Source organism: Schistocerca nitens, chromosome 4 (genome assembly GCF_023898315.1).
Source record: "Schistocerca nitens isolate TAMUIC-IGC-003100 chromosome 4, iqSchNite1.1, whole genome shotgun sequence".
NCBI classification, from domain to species: Eukaryota; Metazoa; Arthropoda; class Insecta; order Orthoptera; family Acrididae; genus Schistocerca; species Schistocerca nitens.
In genome coordinates this window covers 957,903,191-957,914,739 of record NC_064617.1, presented here as the reverse complement: position 1 = coordinate 957,914,739, position 11,549 = coordinate 957,903,191, and the positions used below count along the sequence as shown (strand labels likewise).

Genomic DNA, 11,549 nt, shown 5'->3' with positions numbered 1-11,549 from the left:
CTCAGGACGAATCTCTTAAATATTCGCTGAATTTGGAGAGAACAGATCAAAATCACTGTCTAGTGCTGTTAGATCTTGAAAGCGCTGATTAACTAAACTATGTGAATAACGTTCACAGTCTTTGTGACATCTTGCATGGATGATAATTTAGGAAAATGAGCTAGGTTTCCTCTTTCCAGCTGACTCACCCAAAGTGTCAATTTCATTTTAAAAGCTCGTATGAGTAATTAGCAGATCTTTACCTTGTAGTAAAATGTTCAAAGCATTCTGATGGCGAGATCACATTCAAACGTGCGCGCGCATTTCCTCTCCCTCCCCTCCCACCCTTCTCCGCGACCTTGCACCTGCTCGCGAGCACATGCCTGAGCAGACGCGAGTGCTCGCGCTCAAAACTGGCCAGTTGTTAAGCCCTGAACAAAAACCTAACTAACATCCATGCCCGAGGGAGGGTTCGAACCTGCGACCGTAGCAGCTGCGCGGTTCCAGACTGAAGCGCCTAGAACCGCTCGGCCACAACGGCCGGCCGAGGGCCTTTGTTTACAGCACGAAATCGACTACAGCGCCTCTCTGCGATCGTAACCACATCGGTTGGATCCTAGGCGACTGGAAAATCGTGGCCTGGTCATATGAGCCCCTACTTCACTTAGTAAGAGCTGATGGTAGGGTTCGAGTGCGTCGCAGACCCCACGAAGCCATGGACACAAGTTGTCAACAAGGCAGTGCGCAAGTTGGTGGCGGCTCATAATAGTGTGTAATTGACTGGGTCCCTTGGATGTTCGCCGGCCGGAGTGGCCGAGCGGTTCTAGGCGCTACAGTCTGGAACCGTGAGACCGCTACGGTCGCAGGTTCGAATCCTGCCTCGGGGTTGGATGTGTGTGATGTCCTTAGGTTAGTTAGGTCTAAGTAATTCCAAGTTCTAGGGGACTGATGATCTCAGAAGATAAGTCCCATAGTGGTTCAAAATGGTTCAAATGGCTCTGAGCACTACGGCACTTAACATCTATGGTCATCAGTCCACTAGAACTTAGAACTACTTAAACCTAACTAACCTAAGGACATCACACAACACCCAGCCATCACGAGGTAGAGAAAATCCCTGATCCCGCCGGGAATGGAACCCACGAACCCGGCGCGGGAAGCGAGAACGCTACCGCACGACCACGAGCTGTGGACTAAGTCCCATAGTGCTCAGAGCCATGTGAACCATTTGAACCCTTGGATGTTCGGCTACTTGGAGACTATTTGCAGCCATTCTTGGACTCATGTTCCCAAACAACGAAGGAATTTTTGTGGATGGCAGTGCACCATCTCATAGGGCCACAGTTCGTGATTTGTTTGAAGAACGTTCTCGAGAATATGAGTGAATGATTTGGGGAGGAAGATCACATGACACTGACGAGACATGATCGAAAGATCAGTTCGTGCACAAAATCTTGCAACGGCAACACTTTCGCAACGATGGACGAGTTTAGAGGCAGCTTGGCCCAATATTACTACAGAGAACTTCCAACGACTTGCTGAGTCCATGCACTACGGTGGGATAAAGGAGTGCCGACACGATATTGGAGACATCCCGCGACTTCTGTCACCTCAGTGAACACAGCATTGCCGCGAAAGCGTTACGGAGATGACAGATAAACTCCAGTGGAAGACTCTGCAGGAGATACGCTCAGTAGCTCGGTACGGGCTTTTGTTGAAGTTTCGAGAACATACCTTCACCGAGGAGTCAAGCAGTATATTGCTCACTCCTACGTATATCTCGGAGACCATGAGGATAAAATCAGAGAGATTAGAGCCCACACAGAGGCATACCGACAATCCTTCTTTCCACGAACAATACGAGACTGGAATAGAAGGGAGAAAACACAGGGTCAAGTGGCTTGAGGAGTATGGATGTAGATGTAGATATTTCCAGCCCACACCACCCCAGGTTCTGCATTCGAGTCCCAATTGGCCACATGCCTTGTTGCAAACAGTCGACGTAGCAAATGCTGCATTGATTCCCCTGCCTGTGCGTGGTCGTGAGCACTGTTTTCTGTCTGACAGCGAGCCTGGCGATGGTGTCGACGGGGCTGGTGCTGGCGTGGTCGTCGCCGGCGGTGCCCAAACTGCCCCACCTGACGGCCGCCGAGGCGTCGTGGGTGGGGTCTCTGCCGTCGCTGGCGGCGGCGCTGGGCCCCTGGCTGGGCGGCTGGGCGGCGGACCGCGTGGGGCGGCGCGCCACCGCCCTCTTGGGGGCGGTGCCCATGGCCGGCAGCTGGGTCGCGCTCATGTTCGTCGAGCACGCGCCCACCTGGCTCTGCGTCGTGCGCTTCGTCTCGGGGCTCGGCATCGGCCTCATCGTCACCTCGCTCAGCATGTACGGCGCCGAGATCTCCCAGGTAGGCTAGGCTGCACTGACCAGTCCCTCTAGGTAACAAGCAGCGCTACACAGATCTCCAGCATCGTTTCAGACCATTACCAAAGAAACTTAATGATGATTCGATCATACCACATCTACATGGGGTGGAGATTTCATAGTTAAGTTTAGAAATTGCCTGATAAAAAACATAATAAACGATTGTACAGTGTAAGCTTTCACGGGTGGAAGTGACTTCACTTTAAACTTTCGTGACAGACCGTGGTCGGTCCATTAAACTTCCCTCTGGCGATGGCGGGAAACGTCTCGGGTGGTATCATACCACTGAAGATGTCTGCCGCAGTCGGAGATGAAACGTTAGGGGGATGTGAAATAAAAAAATGACAGCTGATGAGTCTTCCGGGCTTCAGATGTTATAAACAAGAGAGAGGTGTCATGAAAACTCTTTTTGATACAGCCAAAAGGATTCACAAGGCGGTATGTGTGGCAGCTGGATTAACCATGTGGTGCATGGTGTCCACTACAGTGGACAGCTGTTAATGGTCGCTTCTTTGGCATTTTCAATCTTAGTAAATTAGCTTACTACGCCTATTTTCACTCATTGCTTGCATATGGCATCATATTTTGGGGTAATTCATCACTGAGGAATAAAGTATTTATTGCACAAAAGCGTATAATCAGAATAATAGCTGGAGTCCACCCAAGATCATTCTGCAGACATTTATTTAAGGATCTAGGGATATTCACAGTAGCTTCTCAGTATATATACTCTCTTATGAAATTTGTTATTAACAACCAAACCCAATTCAAAAGTAATAGCAGTGTGCAGAACTACAATACTAGGAGAAAGGATGATCTTCACTCTTCAAGATTAAATCTAACTTTGGCACAGAAAGGGTTGAATTATACTGCCACTAAAGTCTTTGATCACTTACCAACTAGTATGTAAAGTATGACAGATAACCAACAAGTATTTAAGAAGAAATTAAAAGAATTTCTGAATAACAACTCCTACTCCATAGAGGAATTTTTAGATATAAATTAAGAAAAAAAAGTTGTTAAATTAACTTAATTATGTTGCTAAATTAACTTAATTATGTCATGTATTGGAAAATTCGACTCGTTCCACATCATTACGAAATATCGTATTCATGATCCATGGAACTAGTATTAATCTAATCGAATCAGTCCTGAGGCTGCAAATGCACGCAGTTCACTGCAGTGGGCACTCCCTACTGCTCTTGTGTCCTGGAGGCATTTGAAGCCTCATGGCTGATTGAAAACGCCAGAAAATTGACCATTATAAGTTGTCCACTGCAGTGAAATTCTTGCACCACAGGGTTAAAACATCGGAAGCAGGCTTTCAAGAAGAATGGTTATTCAGGCAAGGACGTAAACAGGGTTCCGCAACCGAATAACAGTAGGAAAAAGGACGACGATGAAACATTGCTATGGAAGATCACGATTTCTCTCCCTTTTATCAAAACATTGACTGTTCAGGTCGGGCAAGATTTTTCAGAGACCAACGAAGAAAATATGTGAAGCACTCTGATCTGTAAACGATAAACGCCCTCCCCTCTCAGCAAGTGGATTCCATCTAGTTGTGGGGAGGTCTACATTGTAGCTACGAAGAAAGGCGTGAATACGAGATCGAAGGGACATAAAACGGTTTGCCGACTAGGAGAAACAGAAAAATCAGCTGTATCAGAGCATACTCTTCTGTCAGGAAATCAAGAAGTTAAGTTTTCCGGAACCAAATTTTTACCTTTCTATGACAAACTCTTATCCACGACTGTATAGAGAAGCCATCGGAATATATAAGCATATTAATAATTTTAACAGAAAGAGGCAATGAAACTCAATTATATACGGACAGTGGCTCTGAAGAATCAATAGATAAGGTTTTATCCTTGATAAACGACAATCGATAAGTTTCTCGAAGAAATTTTTCTCCGCTGATCAAGTATAAACTCGGCCATGCCCACTGTACCAGTTATTATGCCGCTTTCCGATGTCCGACTCATCACTCGGTATGACTCAACGTTTCCAGAAGCACCTCCGAAGATGTCCAGCACAGCTCTGGACGAAACGTGAGAAACCAAAAAGTTTCTTCGACCATGGCCATACAGCCCGGAAGACTCATCAACATCTATGACATCCGGTCGTGAAAGCCTACGTTGTATGATCATAAGAAATGGGCTAAACTAAAAATTGGCGTAAAAAGTTATTAGTTATTATGTATTTAATTCATCATCATCTACATTCAAGATTGGTTGATTGGTTGGTTGGTTCGGGGAAGGGGAGCAAACAACGAGGTCATCGGTCCCATAGGATTAGGAAAGGATGAGGAAGGAAGTCGGCCGTGCCATTTCAAAGAAGCCATCCCGGCATTTGCCTGAAGCGATTTAGAGAAATCACGGGAAACCTAAATCAGGAAGGCCGGACGCGGGTTTAAACCGTCGTCCTCCCGAAAGCGAGTCCAGTGTGCTAACCATTGCCCTACCTCTCCTGGTTACATTCATGGATTAGGTCGGAGGAAACTCTTCCGGCTTTAACTCCTTAGCTCTATCATTTCCTACGCTGACCCACTTACCTTACCCTTTTGCTTTAACTGATCTGATCTGATCTGATCTGACTTCAGGATACGATGAATTTCTTCCTAGCTTGCCATCGAAGCCTCAGATCCGTAAATTAGCAGTGGAACAGCTAGTGTTTTATAGAATTTCACCTGCTTTTCTATAGCCGTCTTTTTGTTTAATGTTGTTTCTTTTGTTACACATACACCCAGAAAAGTTCCTGTTTTCTTCTTTATCAAGATAAAAAGAAATGTCGCAGCCCAGGTAGTTAAAATGACTTACTTGCTCTATTATTTTGTTTCCTAACACTATTTTCGATCATGCCTGTATCTTTCCTCAGAATGCCACTATTCTGTGCTTTCTTTGCCTGTTTTTAATTGCACTCGTGCATTTGACCAATCTGGCTTAGTTCAGAAACAGTTGCTAGTAATTCACGTTCTGGAGCGGCCATTATAGTCCGGCTGTCATCATACATTAATGTTTTCATATAACGATCCTTCTCTAGTTCTATTCCTTTGTTGTTTTTTTTTATTCCGCGTTCCACTTTTTAATCGTATCATTTGTATACAAAATGAACAAAACGGGGGATGGACTGCAACCTTGTTTACCTCCTTGCTTAGATATTAAGCCGTTCTTATTTTGTTCCCCATTTTTATCACAAATTTAGTTTCATTGTATAAACTCTTTACTTCCCATATCAAATGTCACGGAATTCCACAGCCTTGTAATGTTAACCTGTGTTTTGTTCTATTTAATCTGTCAGATGCCTTCACATAGTCTATAAACGCTACGTGTGTCTCATTATTAAATTCTCTTCTTTTATTTGTCAATATCTTCTAAGTGATTATATCATCCACTGTTGTTCGTCCAAATCTAAATCCACTCTGGTCTTCAATTACAATTGTTTCAGCTGTTGGACTTAACCTTAGTTAAGTTTTTATACACCTTGGACTTAACCTTAGTTAAGTTTTTATACACCTTATATCCAGCTGTTAAAACACGTATTCCCTATAATTATTACTCTTTTAGATCTCCTTTCTTCAAAACTGAGTGCACAACAGCTGTTAACCAGATCTGCGGTACTTTAAGAAGAATCCGGCTGTATTTCTATAATTCGCAGTTAATACCATCTACACCACCTGCCTTAATGTTTTTGATTGTTTTCGTCACTTCTTCTTATTCTGCTAACGTTAGTACATCTACTCCTTTCTCACCTTCATATATTTCTGCTTATTCCATTAAGTTTTGGTCATACCCCAATTTTGTATAATGTTCTTCCCATTGTTTTTTGATTGTCTAAATATTAAACGTATCTTTTTCTTGTCTGTTTAAAGGTTTGTTTGCTTTATAGGCAATTGCTTGCTGTCCATGAATGTCATATTCTAGATGTTTCAACTTGCTCTGTGTGCTTTTTTATGTTCTAGAGCATCAATTTCTCTTCTTCGATTATATTCTCCTCTTTATTGTGGCGTTTTTTCTGTAAATGTTTTAGATATGCTTCCTTTTTCTCCCTTATTACTTTTTTCTGATTCTTTGTTCCATATTCTTAATCAGTTTTATCACATCTTTTACATCTTGTTCCCACTGCTTCCAAAGCTTCCTTCTGAACACTACTACTTATATTCTCCCATTCTTCATTAATATACTCAGTGGCGAGTTTCATTACCAGTTGTTCATTTAATCTATTTTCGTGTAGGGGGTGTATGCTGTTATCTTGTAATAACTGTACTTTGAGTGCTGTTTCTTTATTTCTGTTAGGTTTATTACTCCTTCACCAAACTGTTAAAATATTCATTTTAGAAATTACAAAATAATGGTCGGAACAGACGTTACTTCCTCGATATACTCTTTCATCGGTCGCCAGTGATGCTGCATTTTTGTTAACTATTATGTTGACTTTATGCTTACTATGTATATTTGTGAATATCCTTCTCTCTTAAAAAAGTGTTAGTGATTTTCTGGTTATTAAAAATTACCAGTGAACTTAACTCCTGCACTGAAATTTGAATATTAATTTATAACTGAACTGCACAAAATTATGGATGTTCCACAATAATAATTTATCTGGTTAACCAGATTTCGGCTTTTGAGACCGTTATCAGATTGTAACTGAAATATCAAATATGACACAGTGAAAAAACAACTCTGTTTTTGCACTTCACTTTTCATGTGTAGAGTCTTTTCCAGTACTCACCAGTACTGTCATACTTGACATGTAATTTTCCTACCGCTTTATGTTGCTGATTCTTAACTGAAACAGGTTTCTGTGAAATGATTTGACATGATTAAAGCATTTTTGTATGTCCATCCTTCTGTTTGGGATTTTGAGGTGTTCCATTTTATTAGATGATTGAAGATTGGTTAACAGAGGGAACAAGCTTTGTGCGAAATATGTCCACGTTACCTAAACGAAATCGTGTCTCTTTTCTTCACGAATATTAAAATCCTACTACTGTAAGTAAAGAAGGTTGCTTTGAAGGGATAAAAGTTTGTTGCATTTACTTCGTATATTGTGTAGTGGTCGTGTGTGTGTATTACGACTGCTATGGAAGGGTGGGGAGCCATTCTTCTGGTCTGTCAGGATGGCGTAGTTGCTCACGCACAAAATAGCGTGGGTTGGATGCTCTGGCGATGACTATGGGAATCGATCAGAGGCTTAATAAGAGACGGGACTGATCCACCATGGTACACAAAACAAGTCGGAATACTGTCGCAGAAGCAACGTAAAAAGCATGCCAAATTCAGAAGAACGCAAAATCTCCAAGACTGGCTAAGTTTCACGGAAGCTCGAAATTTAGTTCGGAGGTCGATGCGAGATGCTTTTAATAGTTTCCACAATGAAATGGTTAGACACTGGACTCGCATTCGGGAGGACGACGGTTCAATCCCGCGTCCGGCCATCCTGATTTAGGTTTTCCGTGATTTCCCTAAATCGCTCCAGGCAAATGCCGGCATGGTTCCTCTGAAAGGGCACGGCCGACTTCCTTCCCCGTCCTTCCCTAATCCGATGACACCGATCACCTTGCTGTCTGGTCTCCTTCCCCAAACAACCCAACCCAACCCACAATGAAATGTTGTCTCAAAATATGGTAGAAAACCCAAAGAGATTCTGGTCGTATGTAAAGTACACCAGTGGCAAAAAGTAGCCAATACCGTCACTGTGCGATAGTGATGGAATTGATACCGATGATGGTGTCACTAAAGCGGAGTTACTAAATAAAGTTTTCCGTAATTCCTTCACGAAAGAAGACGAAGTAAATATTCCAGGATTCGAAACCACAACAGCTGTTAGCATGAGTGACATAAAAGTAGATATCTTAGGTGTTGCAAAACAACTCAAACCACTTAAGAAAGGCAAGTCTTCAGGTCCAGATGGTATACCAATCAGGTTCCTTTCAGGGTATGTAGATAGAACAGCGCCTTTCTTAGCAATCATATACAACCGCTCACTTGACGAAAGGTCTGTTCCTAAATACTGGAAAGTAGTACAGGTCACAACAATATTCAAGAAAGGAAGTAGGAGTAACTCACTGAATTACAGACCCATATCACTGACCTCAATTTGCAGTAGGATTTTGGAAAAAAAATGATTCAAATGGCTCTGAGCACTATGGGACTTAACATCTTAGGTCATCAGTCCCCTAGAACTTAGATCTACTTAAACCTAACTAACCTAAGGACATCACACACATCCATGCCCGTGGCAGGATTCGAACCTGCGACCGTAGCAGTCCCGCGGTTCCGGACTGCAGCGCCTAGAACCGCACGGCCACCGCGGCCGGCAGGATTTTGGAGCACATACTGTACTCGAACATTTTTCATCACCTTGAAGAAAATGACTTATTGACACATAACGGATTGATACATACACGGATTCAGAAAATATCGTTCTTGTGCAACACAGCTAGCTCTTTACTCCCATGAAGTAATGAGTGCTGTTGACAAGGGATCTCAGATTCCATATTCCTAGATTTCCAGATGGCATTTGATACCGTTCCTCACAAGCGACTGTTAATCAAATTGGGTGCATGTGGAGTATCGTTTCAGTTGTGTGACTGGATTCGTGATTTCCTCTCAGAGACGTCACAGTTCGTAGTGACAGACGGTAAATCATCAAGTGGAACAGAAGTGATATCTGGCGTTTCGCAAGGTAGTGTCACAGGCCCTCTGCTGTTCCTTATTTACATGAATTATCTAGGTGATAATCTGAGCAGCCCCCTTAGATTGTTTGCAGATGACGCTCTAATTTACCGTCTAGTAAAATCATCAGACGATTAATTCCAATTACAAAATGATCTAGAGAGAATTTCTGTATGGTGCGAAAAGTGGCAATTGGCACTAAACAAAGAAAATTTCGAGGTCATTCACATGGATACTAAAAGAAATCCGATAAATTTTGGGTGTACGATAAGTTGCACAAATCTAAGGGCTGTCAATTCGACTAAACCTAGGAGTTTCAATTACGAGCAACATAAATTGGAAAGACCACATAGATAATATTGTGGCGAAGGCAACACAACGACTGCGCTTTGTTGGCAGAACACTTATAAGATGCGACAAACCCACTAAAGAGACAGCCTACACTACACTTGTCCGTCCTCTGCTGGAATATTTCTGCGCGGTGTGGGATCCTTACCAAGTAGGAGTGACGGAGGACATCGAAAAAGTGCAAAGAAGGGCAGATCGTTTCGTGTTATCGCGCAATAGGAGTGAGTGTGTCATTGATGTGATATGCGAGTTGGGTTGGCAGTCATTGAAACAAAGGCGGTTTTCTTTGTGGCGAGATCTATTTACGAAATTTCAATGACCAACCTTCTCTTCCGAATGGGAAAATATTTTGCTGACACCCCACCCACATAAGTAGGGAGAAATGATCATCACAATAAAATAAGAGAAATCAGACCTCGAACGGAAAGATTTAGGTGTTCCTCTTTCCGTGGAATCGTAGAGAAGTAGTATGAAAATGGTTCGATGAACCCTCTGCCAGGCACCTAAGTGTGAATTGCAGAGTAACCATGTAGATGTAGATGTAGATGTAGACACATTTGTATAGACGGAAGTCATGTATCTATTAATTTCAACCAAGTACCGAAGATGTATGATGAGCTGCAATCGAAGCAAATAGTGGTATGCTTCGACTTAAGTAAATGTAATGTAGCATGAGAAAATATGCGTAAATGCACGCCATAGTTTCTCAGTGTTTTGTGATGGACGACGATAGAAATGTAGCAGATGCCAGAAAGAGATTTATCAGATAAATGCTAAGTGTAATTTAGCCCTTAAGGTGGTCGCTAAGAAATATCTCGTTCATCCTGTGACGTCCCAACATTCCATTCGTTAAACAACTTGTCCGTGTGATCGCTTACCGAAGGATTTCCAAAGCAAGCCCATCGGTTGCAGTTACTGCCGAATAGAAATGGGGAAACATGTGCAACTTATTGCTGTGAACGGCAAAAACAGCTCACTCAACTAGGACAATATGTTTGATAAATCAATGAATAAAAGGTATAAATTTGGTAGTGATCTTTCACGGTAATAAATATTTACGGTGACTAGATTATTTAGTTGCATGAAATGAACCTGGATAATTTCGAAATATAACAGTCGCCAATCCAACTGGACAAACGTCACTGCCAAATAGTTGACTACAGCAGTGACGTCCGTAATATGCAGCTGTGTGTAAAACTCGGTTACGTAATGCTGTAAGATGCAATACAATAAAACATACTGTGTGACAATGGAACTACCTTGAACACGACAATACATAGAGTTCGCAGCACACTAACACTTACCTTTATAAATTGGTTTTAGATGGATTAACCACAACGTAAAAATAAACCTTTCAAACCGCTGAAACTCACCAAGAAAGATAAACTCCTGGAAACAACGCTGAAATACGACCATAATTCAGGAAGCAGATCGAAATGCAAATTTCTTACACTGTTTAACTTGCTGAGTGCCAATATTATAATTAAATTAAATGATTACTTTTAAAACAAAATAATACTAGGTTGAAGGTTGTTATTACTCAAACTGACTGTTAGTTAATTTAGTTTTACTCATGAATTTCTCAAAGGAATTGAGAAAATTGATATAATTCTCTGATCTCTGTTAGTGTCACAACGTAACAATATAATCTATCACACACAATCTACACTGACACAAAAGACTGCATTAAAAAATTACTATTTGCCAAAGAGTCACTGGAAAATATAAATTAAATGACTCATTACTTTAAGCATCACTGTTACACCTTCTACTGTCTTAATCTGTGGAGAGGCTTATCAGCACCAACAATGGTCCAGTACTGCTCCACATCTGATGTTTGCAACAACCTAACAATGTTGTGCATTTGATTAAGTGTTATCTGAATTTTGGTCTCTGCATGCGAGAGAACCGCATGTTGTTAACTCTCGCCTACAAAACCCACGGGAGCGCAGTCTTCCATACATGAGCCCACTCCACGGCTCAGACTGTCTGTTAATGATACGTCCAATGGCCAGCTCCCGTCTCTACAATCAGCGGACCCACCCTCACATGCCACTTTCCAAAGTCATTGTTAGAAAGACGTATCACTTCCAACCTTTAGATCTCTCTTTGTTCTATGATTACAG

General features: G+C 42.1%; 1 protein-coding gene across 1 annotated transcript in view; it reads left to right on the top strand.

Annotated features, from left to right (window-relative positions):
• Positions 1 to 2,057: 2,057 nt before the first annotated feature.
• LOC126252719 (facilitated trehalose transporter Tret1-like) overlaps positions 2,058 to 11,549 on the top strand; it is a 60,930-nt gene continuing 51,438 nt past the window's right edge. Inside the window, exons 1-2 of the mRNA XM_049953622.1 lie at positions 2,058 to 2,182; positions 2,258 to 2,381. Coding sequence (XP_049809579.1) covers positions 2,058 to 2,182; positions 2,258 to 2,381 — 249 coding nt within the window. The remainder of the gene's footprint in view (positions 2,183 to 2,257; positions 2,382 to 11,549) is intronic.